We start from the raw sequence: 19,814 nt of genomic DNA on the forward strand, positions 1-19,814 counted from the left end.
CTCCGAAGCCGCCGTGATCCACGCCACAGCCCTGCCATCGCTGGGTGTTAAAGGCTTTTACAAAGTGTAGCCGAGGGCTTTTCTGGAATTGGCCCCGGCTGAGGCTGACAGCGGAGAGCCAGCATTACATAATTCAGTGTTACGTAACCCAGTCACTCCCCAGGCTCAACAAAACATACTGTCTGTGCGAGCCCGGCAGACACGCTTTTCTTTTCCAGTCATTTCAGTAAATACAGAGGGTCAGTGACACAGCTCACCCTTGGTCAAAACCCAACATTCAGAGGTATGCTTCTGGGATCTAACAATCATTATCAATTATTTTCAGCATCAGATAATGTCAGGTGTGAGAGGGGCCTCAGAGAGCCATGGGGCGCCCCCTCCCATCCACAGAGGAAGCTGGCGTATGTGACCGCCTGCCAGTGCTCAGCGACAGGGTGTGCGCTGGGCTCCTGCGGCGTGCCCACGGCTGCGCGGCGGATCTGGACTGCACTCATCAGCTGGATCGAGGAACCTGATGAAAGAAGCCCCAGATCCAACCTCAACCAGGCAGGTAAACTTAGCTTTGCTAAATGTAGCAGACTCACAAAAAGAATTCTTGCGCTATTAGGCTCTTGGAAAGCAACACACCCAATTCCTTACTTTTTACGGATGCAGCCTATCGGGTCATGGACGAAATTTCTGAGGATGCTATCTTGAATATATGATGGACTGTGATGGGGAGTCCATGTGACCTCAGGTTGGTGCTGCGTTTACATTAAGGAGGTAAGACTGGGGAGTGGGGAGAGAAGTACTTGTTAGGCTGTGTGACGCGGAAAGGCCTGAAGAAAAGGAGTATGTGGAAACTACTGATTTAATTGTGCACCGGCACGACTTAATAAGGCTAAGATTGTTACGGTACCACATCTTTGAGAATTTTTAGAGCCTTTTGATTATTTATAACCAACCAATCGATGAAATGACAGCCTTAATTATCAGACTGGGAAAGAGAGAACATTTCTGACACATCATTTGGCTCTGGTATTTCAACAACGGAGCAAGTACTACAGTAGCCTTAACTTATGAATGGCATTCCTTCGGCTTCAGCAGACAAACCGAATGATGACAATGTTTGAAGAGAGATTGAATATCATGACCAAGGATACAGTTACCAAATAAGGCTTAGGATTTAAATTTAGGTGTTTCTTGCTCAAAGCCTCTTCTCTTCCCTACCACTCCTCTACTCCCTAGTACACCTCTGAATAAAACCAGAGCAGTTTTTCAGACACACAGATCAGGAAAAACCTTTCCGACGGGCCACACGGTGACACCGCCCTTCATGTATGTGCAGGTAGAACCCGTCAAATTTGAAAAGCTCCAACAGCAGAGATCCAGGGCTCAGGAACAGAGTGCGAGTTCTCACACACACCGGGGCTGGGGCTCAGCACCTCCCCGCCCCCTCTGAGGACCTGGGACAGAAACACAAACAGACATAAACGGGGGACCCCTTCTGCTGCCCCTCCCAGAAGACATGGCCTGTTTCTCTGTCAGCCTGGGAGGAGGCCTTTCTGCACAAGCAGAGCTGGAACGGACTCTGATTACTGGGAAGGACACGCGGGCGGGTGGCAGGGAAAGGTCTCCAGCGACGGGCACTGCCAGGACCGCCTGGTGGTGGGAGCACGGTCAGCACTGCGGCCTCAGATCCACAGGGAAACCGGAGCCAGCACTTCTTAAATAAGGTGACTGAACTCGACCATTTTCAGACTGTGGCCTTTGTAGTTTGTTTTCTTTTGAAGGCAGAGAGGGTGAGAGAATTTCTGAGGAATGATAATGGAGCCCAGGTCCTGGGGGTAAACTATTTATGAGCCTACAGAGGGGACCCACGACCTTCTAATGAGTCTGAAATGACAACTAGGAAAAGGAACACACATTGCGCCCTCTTCTCTCATCATCAGCATGTGACCTTTGGTGGAGATAAGGCCACGGGGTGGGACCCCTTCTCTGAGAACTGGCTAAAGAGCGGGAACAGGTGTGGGCCCATCGTCCTCCTAGATGTGCGTCCTTGGGAGAACTATTCAAACACGCCGGGTCTGAATCTCCTCATCTAACCGTGAGGACAAAAGCGCCCTCCTCACAAGGCTGCTGGGAGAAGCTGCTGGGAGAGAAGGCGTTCAAAGCGCTCGTGCAGGACACAGTGCCGGTGCGCAGAGAGGGCGTGACAACCAACACTGATGACCAGCTCCCCACCCCCCACCATCATAAAATCACCCCTTGACCGCCGTGGTGAATAAGGCAAACACGCACCCTGCCCAAGACCACACAGTAAGCTCCCGTGGCAGCGGAGATCAGGACGGCTCTCGAGCCGGCGACGTCACTGGACTCAGCTGTTCATGTCTGCTCCCACTTCAGGTGCTTCACAAAGGAAGAGCTCTTCAAGGAATTCAAGACAGAACAGCTCTGGGAGACTGCACTAGTAGACTGATCTCCTAGACTAGATGTGAGAAGGGCAGACAACACCACAGAAATTCCCAAATGCAACTCGGGAAAAGCTTTCTAGAAGCAGCAATTCTGTGTAAGCTCTTCTGAACACAAGAGCACACAGAAGAACTATTATTGCGTATGAAATGTGCAGAGGGAGACGGGCTTCTTCTGGAAAGGAAGTGGAGTCTTGTTTGGTCATGTCAGTCTTGGGGGATGAAGCAAGGTTACTGGGCGAGCTCCAGCTGAGGGGCGTTCCTTCCATAAGAACGCCAGCTGGGGCATGACCACTGCACCAGACTGGGGGAAATAGTAGGGTTTCTAGAAAAAGCAGAGAGGGAGGAAGTCAGTTTAAATCTTGTATGAAGAAGTCTTTTTAGAGCTGCAGAGGAACTACGTATTGAGCAGGCTGAAAAAGATAACTCACCCGTAGGCCAAGCTATAAACCTAAACCATCCTTCTCCTTGTCCTGCTTTCTTACACTTTCTCAGGAGGCTGGAGAGATTTTTATTGCTGCTGAAAGAATTCATATATCCCAAAGACAGAGGGTTCACTTGGGGGGCAATTCTAGTCATTGCACATAAATGGATGTTGACTTCCCGAGGATGTTTATTCAACTCCAATACAGAGAGCATAAATCTCCTTTGCCTCTGACTGCATTATTCTTATTTTTAAAATATGTAGATTGATCCTTTGATCTAATCTTAGTTAATCTATATAAGCAGAGGGGAAAGTAGGGCTGGGATATGCTTTCAAACTGTACGTTTCTGTTCCATTAAAGGTGGGAACAGATGGGCTCCAGAACGGGGAGCACGGCTTTGTCTCCAAAAGAGTCAGAGTGAGAAGGGACTTCCGTGAGGTTCTGATGGACCGCTTAATTCCATCCCAACTCTGCCTCCAGAAGGCTTATAAAATCAATTCATAATTAGACGGCATAGGGCGGGTGCTCGGTAAATGGCTAGGGAAAGAAGCTGTAGGTGTGGCACTGCAAAACACACCGTGCGTACGACTTCTCCCGCAGGTCGTGTTTGACGTCGCTCGGAAGTCAGCCGGGGAGCAAGGAGAAGTCAGATCAAATAAAAACCGGTATCAGCGCGAAGGTGGGGCCTGGGAAAGCGTCTCGGCCCCACTTTCCCCGTCGGCCATCACACCACTGCTCTTCAAATCCTATTTCACTTTCTGGGAAAGAAAATGTCCTGCTCAGAGCTATGCTTTAGTTCCGGTGACGTCTCTTCTACCAGGAAGGAAGGCTCACGGCAGGGATGCCAGCAACATTGCTAAAAGAGCTGTGCAGTTTTTCCTTTTAGCAGAGAGGTCAGACCAAGAGAAGTTTTCGGAATTTACGACGGCACAAATACATGGCTGGCTTACAGCTTTGCTCGCGTACAGCCCAAACTCTGGAGAGTTAAGATCTTGGTGAAAAACGGTCAAGTCAAGGTGAGCATAGAGTAATTCGCTCTGGAATGTATCAGCGGTTTCTGCACATATTCAAGCAGGGGACAGATGTTTTCGTGAAATGCGGAAGCACAGCATTTCAGAACTGGAAGCAGCCTCAGGAACTACCGTACAATCCTTGGATTTTACAGGCAGGAAACCGAAGGCTCATAGTCCAAAGCACTCGTTCAAGTTTCCTGCCTTCAAATACCAGTCAGTGTCTGAAGCACTTAATTTTATTTTTCCTAATTAAGAAAAAAAATTGATGACTAGCTATACAATTCTTTTTGGAGGGGGAGGAAGAAATTTTTGTGTGTGTGTGAAAAACAACTCACAAAAAGTTACCATCTTAACCATTTTTAGGCATATAGTTCTGGAGTGTTAAGTACTTCACAATGTTGTAAGACGGATCTCTAGAACTTTTCACCCTGAAAAACTGAAACTGTACCCACGAGACATGAACTCCCCTCCCCTCTCCCCAACACCTGGCAGCAAACCTACCACTTTCCATCTCTGTGAGTCTGACTCCTTTAGGTACTTGGTGTAGGCGGCGTCATTCGGTACTGGTCCTCTTGTGTCTGGCTTAGTTCACTGAGCATAAAGTCCTCTAGGTCTGTCCATGTTGTAGCACGTGTGAGAATTCCCTTCCTCGTGAGGGCTGAGTAATATCCCATTGTACATAAATGCCACCTTTTGTTTATCCATTCATGTCGGTGGAAATTTGGGATGCCGCCACCTCTTGGATACTGTGAATAACGTCTAATTCTTCTCATGGATTTTAAATGCCCCCAGTGGAGGGACTGACTTTCTTTTACTCCATCAAAACAACTGCCAAGGAGAGAGTCCCTGAAATTGGCAAGACTGTTCTTCAGCTGACAGTGTACGTGAGGACAGGCAGAGCACTGTCACTCCCCCACAAGACCTAAAGATGGGACACTGTCACCTTTCCACGGCTGCCCCGAAGGATGACCTCACTTCAGCTCATCTGACTGCCACGTGGGCGCCAGCACAGCCGCTGCAGGGACTGTAAAGGGGGAGCCTGTCAATGGCCACTAGCTACTCAGCTCACGACAGGCACATTCGAAAGTTAGCAGGGGACATTTCCTTTGAACGGTCATTTAAACACTAAACCATCAAACAGCAAATGAAAATAAAAAATTTGGTTTCAGAGACTCTCATTTGTTACCACTCTAAATGCCAATAAATTGGACAAACTACTTTGCTTTTAGTATTCTACAAAAATGATAATTAAGTGTAAGCTAAACACTGCAAACGCTTCATCTTACACACACACTCAGGTTAACAAAAAGTCGGCTCCCCGTGATAGCTACCCCTTTTTAGTACCTTTAGGGGTTGTCCATTGTGTGCTCTTAATGGCTTACAACAGCAGCTTCACAGTCCTGGGTCTGACACAGCCACTATTTGAACTGCTTCATTGAGAAAAAAAAAAAAAAAAAGCAACAGACTAGCTTAGGGACAATCAATGTGGTATGGAATCTTGTCACCACTAAAGAGCTGCTGGTAAAACTGGCACAACTATCACTCTAGCACCTTGCTGTTACCCAGGATTAGAGGATGTAATGCCCAGTTTATCTTCTCACTGTGTAATTACAGCTACAGCAACGATGTATTTCTTCATCCAGATAACTTAGCTACAGGTGACCTTGTTTTGCTGGATGCAGTCCTTTGACACGGGTATACTCCATCACTGGCAGAGTAAACACACATTATTTGGATGTAAATTTAGTGCTCAAAGCATTAGCCTACATAAATCCGTGGCGGGGAACTGTTACCCAGGTTTGCTGCTTTGTGAGAACCAAGAAGAGGATGCACAGTAATGAACACTGACAGCACCACACAGCTGTAAACCTACCCAAACTTCGCACAGGTATTTCAGTCTTCACCAGGCTTAAAGAAAAAGTTGCTACCCCATTTAAGATTTAGCTGAATATTCCTGAAGTCAGAATCTTAATTCATGTATTCAAGGAGCTCTTCTCACAGTATAGAAACACAGGCCTGAAACTGCTCTGTTCCTGCAGCTGTAGAGTGTTCCGTCCCCACCATCTCTTCCATTTCTCCCTCTCCCCCAGACACGTGGCTGTTAGGCTCGGTATGTAACTCTATTTCTGAATGATTAGAACTGTATTTCAAAGTGCTTGGGAAGTGTCTTCTCTGATGAACACAATCTCTGGGCGACCCGTGGCTCCAGAGCCTGAGTCTGTTTTGTGTGGATTCACCAGGGATGTTTGATGAGAGCCAGTCTATCCCCTGACCCCCCCGCCTTTTTTTTTTAGCATTTCAAACCAAGAAGGGACACAGACAATTACATAACAGGAGAAATGGCGGCACAGATTACTTCCAGGTCCCTTTTCTAAGCTGTTTCTACTCTAAGCAACTTTACACTAAAAAGATAAAACCAGTCTGTTTTGGAGGTGCCTGCCAGCGTCTGCATGGGAAAGTGCCAAAGAATTGACTCTTTCTGAGTTTATGCAAAATAAGGATGCAGGCTGCTTGTTTTCCCAAGTCCCAGTGCTAAAGGAGCCCATAAAATTCAACCACTGATGCCTGGAAAATGCCATCATTCTGGAGGTTTTAAAATGGCAACTCATTTATCCGCCACCATCAACACATATATGCAAATGTGCAGACCAGTTTCTTTTCCTAACTATCCTATTATTATCTTTTCATGCTCTTAGTTAAGACCATTTCCTAGGCTTGTCTGAATGTGGTAAAGCTATTCCACTGCTAGATAACTCAAGGAGGCTGACCAGTCTGAAATGTTATTCTGGAAGGGACTGTTTCATGATGTAGGCAAAATAACAAGACTGCCAACCTCGACGTAAAAGGAAAGCTCGTTTTTAATATTACTTCTTTTTTAAATTGTTTGGAGTGAAGCATGAAGAAGGGGTCAGGGGTATAAACGTACATCCGGGACACACAGGTCACACATTCTGACACGACACAGTGACAGCCATGCTGGCGTCTGCCGACGACGCTGAAGGAGCCCTTTCCAGAAGCCTGGCGGACTCAGGACAGCGGCAGGGTTCCCTCCGCGCCTCCCAGCCCTGCTCCAAGTCAGAGAGGAAAATGAATGGAGACAGAAATGGAGCTTATGCTGTGACTGTTGCTAAATCAAAGAAAAACAGTGAAAAGGAAGGTTTTTCAGAGGGTGGAAATCAGCCGACAGCAGGCTCCGCGGCCCGTGGCTCTGCTCAGCTGTGCGGAGCCCGCGCGCCCCACACCGCCCACGAGGCCGCGCCGAGCGCGCGCAGGGGGGCACAAGCCGCGGCGGGCCCGGGGCGCCGGAACCCCAGCAGCGGCGCTCCCCGACCCGCGCCTCAGACACACCTGCTGCGCGGCAACAGAACTCAGGCTCATCACCAAGAACCGCGTCTTCAAGAAAAGGGTAACGTTACCTTGAATTATGATTTGAAAACACCAAGAAAAGTAGAATGTACTTACATTCTTTGACATACGTCCACACGTCAGTGTGTAATCTAACAAGGGACAACAGTTTTTGAAAGTTTTCCATACTTAAAGCATCAACGTCTAGTAAACTGTGGGAACTCGGCCTCCCGGAAGGATGCATTCCCTGGGAATTCTGGAGAGCTGGAATTTCCTTTATGTACTCTTTGATTCAGTAATATAACAGGTCATCTTTCTTTGTCTACTTGAATAAGAGGAAGAGAGTTTCATGTTCCCGTGGTGTAAATCATAAACACCAGAAGCCACGCTGTCCAGTCAAGGGGGACATGTCAAAGCTTACGGCTCTTAATGAAAACAGCGTATCACCGAAGCAGCTTACCTGTCGGCGGATTATCTCAAGGTCTCTTTTGGCTTTATTCACTAGGGCTTGGATTTCTACAGGATCCTTTACATTCTTATTTTCTCTGAAGGCATCTCTTATCCTCCTGATGGCATAGGTTCTAAACGAATTCAGGGGGAGAAAAAGGTGTCAGTGTCTGAAGCGATGCTGAATAAACTTGAACACGTTTCCTGAGGAATCGACTGTCTGCTACCCCCCTGTGGATAATCAGCCCCGCTCCTGGCTCTTGAGACAGGCCCATCCACTACTAGCCTGGGGTGGCCAAGCAAACAGGTCTGGGGAAATAAACCTACTCCCAGCAAGACACACGTAAATGGCAAAGCGCTACTGAAACGCTGCTTAGATTCCTGGTTCTTCAGAGTTACTCTCGGGCTGGCTTCCCCCAGTTACCACGATAACTGCACCGTCAACGCAGAGACAAAGCGACCAGCGGGAGGGCAGCGAAGCACCACACGTGCAGGCACCGAGGCATGACCAAGGCCACATTCGGTCAGGTCTCCCACCAGACCGTCCTCGGCCCCTCTCGTGTAACACGACACGCAGGGATCCCACCACAGATGAGAGTGGAGATCACACCAAGATGCTGCACCCCATCTTTAAAGTGCACACCCGTGCAGGTGCATAACACCCCCCCCCTCCAGCATACAGTACATGTGGTTCAGGATGGCGGCTTATGAGGGTGCCTTCCAAATCAGACGGACCTGGGTTTGAACTCACTTTCCAGGTCCTGCTGTTTGTGAGAACTTGGATGGCCTTCTTAACACAAGCCTGCTTCCCCCTCTGTCAAACAGGCATCATAACACCCACCTTTCAGGGCTGGGGGAGGAGAAAGCTTCACACGCGTGTCTGGAGTCTGGTGCGGAAGTGGTCTGTCTGGGGAGAAACTCACACCTGACAGCCACGTGCTCTCCTTGCTGATCTCCTAATGCAGTGAGCACGCCCCTCCCTCACGTCACAGACCCCTCCTGCGGCCTGCACCCCCAGGGTCACACACACCTGTGTGAAGTGTGGATAAGCCGACACAGCAGACGGTTCAGAAGTCCGTAACCTACGCACTCCCAGACTCGGAGAGGGGTGGCCTTAAGCCCCACGCCCCCCGCCCCCCGCATCTTCACCAGATTCAAGCAAGGACTAAGGAGACACCGTTCAAGTCAGACATACTGTGGTGATCTGCAGTCTTTTTATGATCTCAGATCGCTCTGCATTTTCCTTTAAATACCAGCTGAAGAATCCATGGGAAACTATTAGGTAGTTCCATTTAGAAACAGGAGAATGGAAAGAGAAGCGAAGAAATGCGGGGAGGAGAGGGCCATTTCCTTGGGAGTTGGGGGAGGCGGGGACATCTCACTGAGAAATCTTACCTTAGGGGGCTAACTCTGCTTTAGATAAGCCTTTCTAAAGTAAAAAGAAAATTTTAATTCGAAATTCAAATATCAGGTCCCCTTGCATTGAAAAGCAAGAGTGAAATGGAATCTTGTAACATGAAGAACCAGAAAGGAGGGAAGAAGACAGCTGGGGCAGCTGCACGTGCAGGATGTAAGCCGTGGGGGAGACCCTCATCCTGACCCCGCGGGGACCAACCGCAGCATCTAGATGTGCAGTATCTACTCAGGGCCACGACGCTTGGACATGCACACATATGCAGATTTACACAGGTTTTCCTCACGTGCAGCTGCTACCCTGACGAGAGCTCAGGCAGCGTCTGACGCACGTCCCTGCACGGCGTGCCCGCTATTCACGCGGCACAGCATCACAGCTCTTCCTCACACCCACACACTCCTCCAGCAGTCTCTCTTTTCGGTGGTGATGGGAACAGAGAAGGGAACAAAATAACTTAACTCTAATAGTTTGCTCCATTTGCGGAATTGCTTTTCTAACAGGAATTTGCCTCAGGGAATCATCCGTTGTTTTAATTCTTCATTCGGGATGCTGCATGGACTTTTTGGAAAAGTCAAATGGGCCACAGCAGTCATTACTGAATTCCTTTTTCTGAAAGCTAGCAACCAGCCTAGAATAGCTTGGAAAAAAGGAAGTATGTCTTAGACTGCAGAGACCCAAGTTCTCCCAAAGTGCAAGGAAATCAGAAACAGCTGCAGACGCTCGACAGCTCACATCAGCTGAGCTCAAGGTCAGGGTTCCAGATGTTCTGCTGTGCACTCGTCTCCCCAGATGTCCGAAGTCTATGCCTAAATGAATGAAGCACTCCACCTTCCAGGTAAATGAGTCAACAGCAACCAGAAGCTGTCAGTCAGATGCCGGCTGCACCGTGGACGTGAGCGACGCAACACTCCCCGCCTCCCCTGCTTGCTCGTCCTCCTCCTCCACCGTCTAGAACACAAGGTGCTTCCCTTGCCCCAAGAGACGACAGCATCCGGGCGCAGAGCAACAAACTGCTACTGCATGAACAGTTTTCAGTTACATGATGCTTGTTCCAGCTGATCATAATTTTGTGAAGGTCATCACAAATTGGGCTGAATCTGCACATTTTGTAAGAAAGGGCTAACCACCAATGATTTCAATCCTGCCTGTCCTGGCTTTTACCATTTGCATTTTTTTCACTGCTGCCAAGGTAAACCATTTATCCTCCAACACATTCTTGCTATCAGCCTCTTGACTGTATCACTGAGTAAGAACATTTCAGAGAAAAATGAGCAGGTGCTGCCAGGAGGATGCAGCCAGCTGCTCCCCAAGGCCTCAGATGAGTCAGATGTGTTTGAAATATGACAAAACATTAACACATCAAGGGCAGCAGAACTGCAACAGGTCCCGCCGATGAGAAAAGCCGGCGTCCGCAGAGACAGGCGGCGATGCTGCTCCCACAGACCCTGCCCACTCTGCCCTCCTGAAGCTCTGCGGTTTTGCAGTGCTTCTGTGTGCGGGAGAACCGTGCGGCTTCTCTTCTCCGCCCCGCCTTTGCCCTCCAGTCCACCAACAGACCTCCAGGGGACACAGCTCTCCTACTGGCTCTCCTCTCACCACTGCAAAGACCAAACTCCTTTGCGAGATTCTTCCAGCCATTCCGGTGCCCCTGGTGCAAAGCAGGGAAGCTCCGTGGTACCTGAGGTCCTCCTTCACCTTCCTTCTTCCCAGAACCACTGTCAGCCAAATGCAGGCCGGAAAGGTCACAGCCGCCCAGCACCTGGAGGCTCACGTGGGCTCTGCTGTGCACAAGGCGTGACCCCGACACCGGCTGAGGTGATACCCCTCACTGCTGCCATCCTTCATCACCACCCCACGTGCTGGTTCCTCTGCTTACACATCCTCTAAAACACCTGTGCTTCCTCCTCCTTCCCCCCATCCCAAGTCAAGTGTCCCAACAGCAAAACACTCAGCCTGCTCTGCTGGCCTTTTAGGGCCACCTCCTTCAACTGCTGGGAAGGATGTCCTCCGTCTACTCAGAGCTGCCTGCCCCGGAAGACGTGCTTCCTTTGCAGCCTTTAGGAGGAAGCTGCCTCGTTCTGCCTCCAGGTTTCTCAGGGCCGAGGGGAGAGTGTCCTGGGGTCCTGTTCTGCACCATCTGTTCACCCTTACGCATCTTTGAGGCCCTGCGACCTAATGGAACCATGTCGCGTGCCTCCAAGACCCTGCTCACTTCTTGCGGTCAAGTCTCAAGATTCATCAAGCCTTAACATATAAAGGGCACTCTGCACACAAGGCCACCACCTTTAGGTAACAACAAATTATCATAATTTTTAGTAAAATAAGATCTTTGAAGTCCATAATTTTTATAATGAGGTGATGACCGTGTTTGCAAACTTTTGCTGCGGTATCCACATTTGCTTCAGGGGTGCCGAGTTCTGCAGCTGGCTGGTTTCTCCTTATTCTTTAGATCTCCTAACCACTTCTTCCTCATCTTCCTCGTGGGCTTGTCTTACTCTGCCACCTCTTATCGCTTATGTTCTCTCGGGCTCCTTATCGGACCTCTTTCCTTTTTAATAAAGTGTCCCCCAATAACTGCATCTGGCTCAAGGTTTCAACTATGATATACATACAGACACACACACACACACACACACACACACACACACACACACACACACACACACATATATGCCATTGGCTCCCAAACCTTTCTCTAGCTCTCACCTCCTTTCTGAGTTCCGAATCCATATAACCCAACTGCCTTTCAGACTTGCCAACAAAAGGCACCCCGTGTACCCACTACAGATTCTCCCGCCAAACACTTTCAAATCTGAAGTTACCATCTCTCCTTCCCTTCCCCTCCACGGCCAGTACTTTCTTCCCAGGTAGGAGCCTCCTCAGACAGCCAACTGCCAGACACAGGGGGATTCATCCCAAATTCTGTCCTTTCCTGTAATTCCTTATATTCAAACAAGCACAAAGTCTTACTCTTTCAACCTTCCATGTCCTTCTGAATCATCTTCCGCTTTTTCAAACCCTCAGCCCCAATCTTGTCCAGGGTCTTATCTCAGACTAACGCAAGAGCCTTGGGCCCGTGGTGGGTGTTGGCGTGCAGTGTATAATAAAGTGGATAGGGACACCAAAGGAGAAGCAGCTCAAGGACCACTTGAAGGTCAGAAGGACTCTGGGTAGACGGAGTGAGGAACAGCAGAGAGCTTCCTTCTTAGGAAGGTAAGCTCCCACTAGAATGGAAGCCCAGCACTGGAAGGGCTTCCACCTTTCCAGTTTGCCACTGGATCTGAAGTGCCTGGCTCACAGAGGAGCTCAACAAACACTTCCTGACTAAATGAATTTATCAAAATACACCAGAGACCTTCCAGAAAAGGAAAACATAACAGAGTGAGACACTGAGAAAGACATAGAATGGAAAGGGTTTGCAGCACAAAGACTGAATTAACCTCCAAAAGGGAATGACTACAAATTCACAATAAGAATTCACTGAAGAAATATGCATGGAGTATCTGTCACCTAAGCACAGTGCAAGGCGGAGGTCCGCAAGGTGACTGGCCTCGGGGGCCGCTGGAGGACGAAGCTGCACCTGAAGAGGCGGGAGGGGAAGCAGAAGACCAATGAGAAGGGAATGGAGTGAGGAGGTAAAGTTACTGTCCGAACACCCACTCTGGAAACCAAAGCATCTCAGTTTTGGGGGCGGCGGTACATAAAACCTATTACATGCTTCCCTGCTGAAAATTCCTAGTGGTTTTCTGTTATCTTCAGGATAAGGTCAAAGGCATCAGCATGGATGGTTGGCTACTCCTGTTCATCGTCCCACCCAGTCAAGCACCTCTTCCAGCAGGAACTACCAGCTGCAGCCCTGCGGGCAGACTTGGGAGTTCTCCCACACGCAGGCCTGCTACTTCTCCACACGTGGGGGTCCTTCTCCAGCCTGGTTTCCGGGGTAACTCCTACTCGTCCTTAAAGCCCCAACCCAGTTAGAAACAAATATGACAAAAGATTAATATCCTTAGCATACAAAGCAGGCAGAAGGACACAAGGACCACAGCAAACAGATGAGCAAGAGGCAGGGGCCAATAATGACAAGCGAGCACAGAGTGCCCACATGTGGAAAGACAGGTGGTATAAATGTACGACTGTTCAGCCTCAGTCATAGTCCAAGAAGTGTGTACGTAACCAGGTATAATTTTCTGTCCATCAAATTAGTAGGGTTTCTAAAAAGTAAAGGGCACGAACAGCCTGCTGGTGGGATAGAAAATGTACTTTCTGTGGGGAAAGTACCATCATAATGTCTAATAATGTTCACAATCTTTCATTCACTAATTCTATTTAGTGACCCTATAAGAACAACCTAAAATATGTACTTAGATGTATTCAGAAAGATATTCGTTACAGATTGTTTATAAGCATTAAAAATAGAACCTTAAATGCTCAACAATGGAGGAGTGGCTAAGTAAATTATGACATTATGCAGCTTTTAAGAGAGATGCTTCAAAAACCTCAGAGGTCGCAGGTCCTAAAGTCAGAGGTATAGACTGCAAGGAGAACTACCGGTCTCCTTCCCGCTCCAGACCCTCTGCTCTCTCGATCCAGCCGCAGTTGGCACTTCCCTGGGTAGCCTCCCAGAGATACAAGGTTCACATTAAAATGTTGTGCACGTACTTCTCAAGTCCCGAGTTCTGAACACACTGTGCACCTCTGAGTCTTGAATTAAAATACAGCTGAGCAGTCATTTCCCGTCAGTACAAATGACCTGACCCACGGCTGTGCGGTGTCCCACCAAATGCACAAATTAGAGTCCTTTCAGTGGGTCCCTTATTAGTGGGTATTTAGGTTGTTTCCAATCTTGCTGTTACAACCAATATCCTTGTTTACCGTAGCCTCACGTGCATGTGTGTCCGTGGGATCAGTGCGTAGAAGCAGAACTGGTGGGGCAAAGGATATGTGTACTTGTGCTTTTGGTAAAATACTGCCTGAGTTCTCTCTGCAGAGGGACCAGTCTACACTTCCACCAGCAACACGTAAGTTGCTTGTGTTCAACACCACTGCTAACACGTGTCATCAAACTTCCTGGTCTTTGCAAAACTGACAGATGCAAAACAGCCTCTCATTTCACTTTTTTTTTTTTACATTTTTTAATTGAGTAATAGTCATTTTACAATGTTGTATCAAATTCTAGTGTAGAGCACAATTTTTCAGTTATACATGAACATATATATATTCATTGTCACATTTTTTTTTTGCTATGAGCTACCACAAGATCTTGTATCTATTTCCCTGTGCTATATACAGTATAATCTTGTTTATCTATTCTGCATTTTAAACTCCCAGTCTGTCCCTTCCCACCCCCCGGGACCCCCTTGGCAACCACAAGTTTGTATTCTAAGTCTATGAGTCTGTTTCTGTTTTGTATTTATTTATTTATTTATTTTAGATTCTTCATATGAGCGATCTCATATGGTATTTTTCTTTCTCTTTCTGGCTTACTTCACTTAGAATGACATTCTCCAGGAACATCCATGTTGCTGCAAATGGCGTTGTTGTCGGTTTTTGTGGCTGAATAGTAATCCATTGTATAAATACACCACATCATCTTTATTCAGTCATCTGTTGATGGACATTTAGGATGTTTCCATGTCTTGGCTATTGTAAATAGTGCGGCTATGAACATTGGGGTGCAGGTGTCATTTTGAAGTAGGGTTCCTTCTGGATATATGCCCAGGAGCGGGATTCCTGGGTCATATGGTAAGTCTATTCCTAGTCTTTTGAGGAATCTCTATACTGTTTTCCACAGTGGCTTTCCTTGCTTCCCTCTCCCACACTTAATGATTTAGATGTCTTCTTTTACAATTTTGTGTTTATTCTTTTTGTAATTTATGAGTTATCTCCTTTCCAGTTATGAGTTTCTCATTTTTGTAGCATCCTGCTTCTTTTCTATTTAGAGTAGACCTGTCAATATATCTTTTAGCATGGGTTCAGTGTTGCTAAACTCTTTTAGTTTTTGCTTGTCTGTGAAGTTCTTTATCTCTCCTTCTATTCTAAAGGATAGCCTTACTGGATAGAGTATCCTAGGCTGTATCTTTTTTTTCATTCAGGACTTTGAATATATCTTGCCACTCCCTTCTGGCCTGTAGTGTTTGTGTAGAGAAATCAGCTGAGAGCGTTATGGGGGTTCCCTTGTAACTCACTCTTTGTTTTTCTCTTGCTGTCTTTAGGATCATTTCTTTATCCTTGACTCTGGCCATCTTGATTATGATATGTCTTGGTGTGGGTCTGTTTGGGTTCTTCCTGTTTGGGACCCTCTGAGCCTCCTGTACTTGGATATCTGATTCCTTTAGGTTTGGGAAGTTTTCAGTCATGATTTCTTCCAATACCTTTTCAGTCCCCTTTGTTCTTTCGTCCCTTTCTAGAACCCCTATTATGCATAGATTGGCACACTTTATATTATCCCATAGGCCCCTTAGATTGTTTTGTTTTTTATTTGTTTTTCTCTCAGCTGTTCTGATTGGGTGCTTTCTGTTGTCCTGTCTTCTAGGTCACTTATTTCGTTCCTCTGCATTATCTAGCCTGCTTTGTACAGCCTTTAAGTCAGCTCTCATCTCAGCAAATGAGTTTACTAATTCTACTTGGTTCTTATTTATAGCTTCTATTTCATTTTTGACATATTTTATATCTCTAAACACTGTTTCTTCTAGTTCCTTCAGTACTTTGATCACTCCTTTTTTGAAATCTTGATCTAGTAGGCCATCAATGTCTATGTCCTTGATCAGGCTTTCAGGGGATTTCTCTCGATCTTTTAACTGGGAGTGGTTCCTCTGCTCCTTCATCTTGCTCATATCTCTCTGGCACTGTGGCTTAAGGAGTATCAGTTATCTAGTTCTCCTGGAGATGGTGTGCTCTTAATGATTTTATCAAGGTCTTTGTGTCTTCACCCTATTTCGCAAACTCAGCTTGCTGTTTCCAGAGGCCCTCCATTGGCGCCCTCGTCTGTGCTGCTCCCAGTGGCTGTTGGCTAGCAGATGGCGCCCCCTCCCAACACTGGGTCAGGTGCTGAGCTCTTACTGGGTGGGTCACTCCCCCTCCTGATGCTGCAGTCAGATGCTGCGCTCTGGCGAGGCAGGTGGGCGGATCGAGCCCCCTCTCAGCACTTTGTTTGTCTTGGCGCCAAGGCAGAAAGATCCTGTCTGCTTCGGTCTGTAAAGAAGTCTCAGTCCTGCCCAGGAGGCCGTGGAGCCCCCGTGCAGATTCAGGGCTCGGCCTCGCCCCCGCCCCGGCGCTGCCCACAGGAGGAGATGGCAGCTGTGGCCGCGCCCCGCCTCTCTTCTCGCGAGAAGCGCCAGTAATGGCAGCGCGGGTCTGAGGAGACAAAGGCTATGGCGTCACTCCCCACAGGGCACACCAGCCGTGTTGCTTTGCTTTTTTCGCAATTTATAGGGGACCGAGGTTGTTCTGCTCTGTATCCCTTCCCAGCCACGGCGCGCCACCCCCTGCAGTCCCCCTGGGCTGCCTCAGTGCAGCCACCCCCGCCCTCTGCCCGGCTCAGGTGGCCTGCGCCGGCCCCAGCTGCCAGCTCGCGTCTCCGGCTGGGTGTCGTGGGGACCCTCTGTGCCCGTTTAACTCAATCTGTCGGTCAGGGGGTGCTCGGGGCAGATCTGAGCCTCGGAGGCTCCCCCTCCGTCCCGCTGGCCTCTCCGTTGGAGGGGGGAGACCCAGTGAACGAGCGCCAGTCCTCCTTTGCTGCTCCCTCCCTGAGGGATCGGTTCCGCACTGTTTTGCCTTTTCTTCTTCTTTTTTCCTTTTCTCCTACCAGATTTTTGGCGTCTTTGTCTTTCAAAGAGGGCGATGTTCTGTTGGAGTTCGGCAGGTGCTCTGGTTGGCTGAGTGGGTCCGCAGATGTCAGTTTTGGTGTATTTGTGGGAGAGGGTGAGCTTCAAGTGTCCTTCTACTCCGCCATCTTGCTTCTCTCCTCTCATTTCACTTTTAATTACAGTTCTCTTGTTATGAGTGCTGCTGACCACCTTTTCACAAGTTTAAAGCCACCTGTGTCTCTGTTAATACCCTCTGCCATTTCTTAATTGAGTGATCTGTCTTTTTGATTGATTTCCCCAAGACCTATTTAAGAAGGTGTTGAGGAAATCATCCCTTTGGGATGAGTTGCAGTGTTCCCCCTGGATTGTCATTTGACTTTATGATGTTTGTGTGTTTTGTCACGTGGAGATGTTCAGTTTTTTTATGCAGTCCAGTGTATCACTTTATGTTATGGCTTCTGGTTATATATCATATGTATGAAAGTCTTCTCTACTGTGAGATCACAAAAAATATTCACCCATATGTATTCCTGAGAACTTCTGTGATTTATCTTTTTATGTTTAGCTCTTTGATCTTTCTGGAATTAATTTTAGTTGAAGGTGTTTAATATGAATTTAACTTTATTCTCTAATGTTGTTTTCTGAAATGAAGGATATAACTATATTCAGGATGATCTCAATTATGTAAAACATAAGCACAGAAAAACTACAAGGAAATAGCATGTTAACAATATGTACTTTTGATTATTGGCATTTATGCTTTCTAAATTATTACAAGTCATTATTAATAATTTTAAAGTGCCCAGTGACACAATAAACTCATTTACTATAATAAAGGAAAACCAACAGCAGGGAAGGTTCCATCTGTGGGAGAAGAGATCAGGGGAGAAAATATACATACAGCACGGAGAGACGGCCAATAGTGGTTAAATTACAGCAATGCCCTGGGGAGAAAGGAGGGGACGGACTGAGAAATATTTGGTAGCAAAAGGTTCTGCAAGTTTATTCTAAGGCAATAATAGGATAACAAGGTAGATATGTCTAGCTGGCTACCAGAAACATGGTTCTGGATTTCCGGTGAGAAGGTCCCAGGTGGCAATAAACCTGACACTCACCGACAAGGGAGAATGAGGCAAAAACATGGGGGTGGATGAGTTTGCTCCGAGGAAAGAAGCAGAAGGGGAGAGAGCTGGCCCGGCAGAGCCCTGGAGCCCTGGAGAGCACAGCCAGTATTTAAGAGCAGGCAGAGGAGCAGAGGCAGGAAAGACAGAAGACGAAGAGGAGGCACACTTTACAAGCAGAGCGGACACAAGAGTGTCACGGGACCCAGAAAGGCTAAGACAGAGGCTGAGAAGAGCCCCACGGAATCGGCAGCTGGAACGCCATTAGCAACTCCGGCAAGATCAACATGGGCATGCACTTCATGACCACAATGCAGTAAATGTATAAAGAAAAAACTCCCAAGTTCTTGGAAATACACTCATAAATGAAAATTGGGCACAGGAAAAAAATTCATTACATAATAAGGAAATATTTTAAAACAATGAAAAAGATAATGCACAAAATCTTTGGAATGCACAAAATCTTGGAACGTAGTCAAAGTCATACTTAGATGAAAATTAATGGCTCCATGGCTTTGTCAGTAATAAAATAAAAGCAGAGTTTAATAAATTAGAAGTATTTCTTAACATTTTAGAAAGGCAATAGTATCCCGAAAGAAAATAAGAAACAAAGTATTTTAAAAATGTGTCAAATTAAAAAAGAAAAAAAAATCAGTGGAATTAGCTAAGACAGTAACTGAGTTTGTTCTTTTACGTTATGGCTTCTGGGGTATACATCAAAAAACAAAATTATAAGGAAAATAAGAGTGACAAGGATTGGAAATTTGAGAAGAAGGGTTTAAAACAATTATTTCAGAAACAAAGAGCATACTCCAGAACTTGCCACGCAGTGAGAAGGGCCAGTTGAGGCTGGGAACAATCAGTGTGGCACCTATTTGCCAAATTGGGTGATTTTTCTCCAGCTGTGTTCAGTTGCCCAGGTGTAGTTACGGAAAAGACAGCTGTCAGAGTAAACTCACAGGTGCAGTTTTGACAATGAGTGTAAGAGAAGGGCAAAGAGAAAATTTCCTTTGCACCTTCCCAGGGTGCAAAGGAGGTGGTGCTACAGGAATCCTTCCCTCATGGCCATGAACTTCTGAAAGCCCCACTCCTCAGAACCTGGGCCAACCCCGTACTCTGCCCCCTTTGTGGGACGCGAATCCTAATCTAAATGTCCAGTAAAAACAGTTAAAGAAATTATGGTAAATTAATGGTCTGTATGTATTAAAATAATAAATATGGAAATTATGTGTACACAAGAAAAAGTATATTCAGAACACTATGACCTAAAAACCAATTTCATATAACTGCTAATTTTAGGTACAGTTCTATGCAGATTTTTAAAAAGTTACAGTCTCTTAAAAGAAAACAAACTAATAAAACAATGGAAAGAAAGAAAAGTAGCGCCATCTTGCAGTGGACGCTCCACTCAGGCCCCAGAGGAAGCGCCTGGTGCTTACACACATTTAAGACTTTTAGCCTAGAATTCATCACAATTAAACTTCTAATTACCACTTGGATCTATCCTCATTGCCACTGACATTTTGTTGCAAACAAGATTTTTCAAAATGTAAACCAATTTATCAAAGTAAAGGCCACCAACAAAGCGCTGTCCGGCTCTGCGGCGGTGAGACGCACGGGCCAAGCGGTAGTCAGCTCCCGGCTCCTGTGTCTTGGTCTTCGTTCCGTGGCTGTTCAGACGCCGCCGTGCCCTGCATAGCCTCTTCTTATGGAATTGGCCACGTTTCTTTTAAAGTATCACCGTGACATACAGGCTCCATGCTCAGGGAAGGGATTTTCTGGCTCCTCCCCCCA

General features: G+C 47.1%; 1 protein-coding gene across 1 annotated transcript in view; it reads right to left on the minus strand.

Annotated features, from left to right (window-relative positions):
- LYRM4 (LYR motif containing 4) overlaps window positions 1-19,814 on the minus strand; it is a 107,003-nt gene that overhangs the window by 69,675 nt on the left and 17,514 nt on the right. The window contains exon 2 of the mRNA XM_031435252.2: window positions 7,694-7,814. Within this exon, the coding sequence (XP_031291112.1) occupies window positions 7,694-7,814 (121 nt within the window). The remainder of the gene's footprint in view (window positions 1-7,693; window positions 7,815-19,814) is intronic.

This window comes from Camelus dromedarius, chromosome 19 (assembly GCF_036321535.1).
Source record: "Camelus dromedarius isolate mCamDro1 chromosome 19, mCamDro1.pat, whole genome shotgun sequence".
In the NCBI taxonomy this organism is placed as follows: Eukaryota; Metazoa; Chordata; class Mammalia; order Artiodactyla; family Camelidae; genus Camelus; species Camelus dromedarius.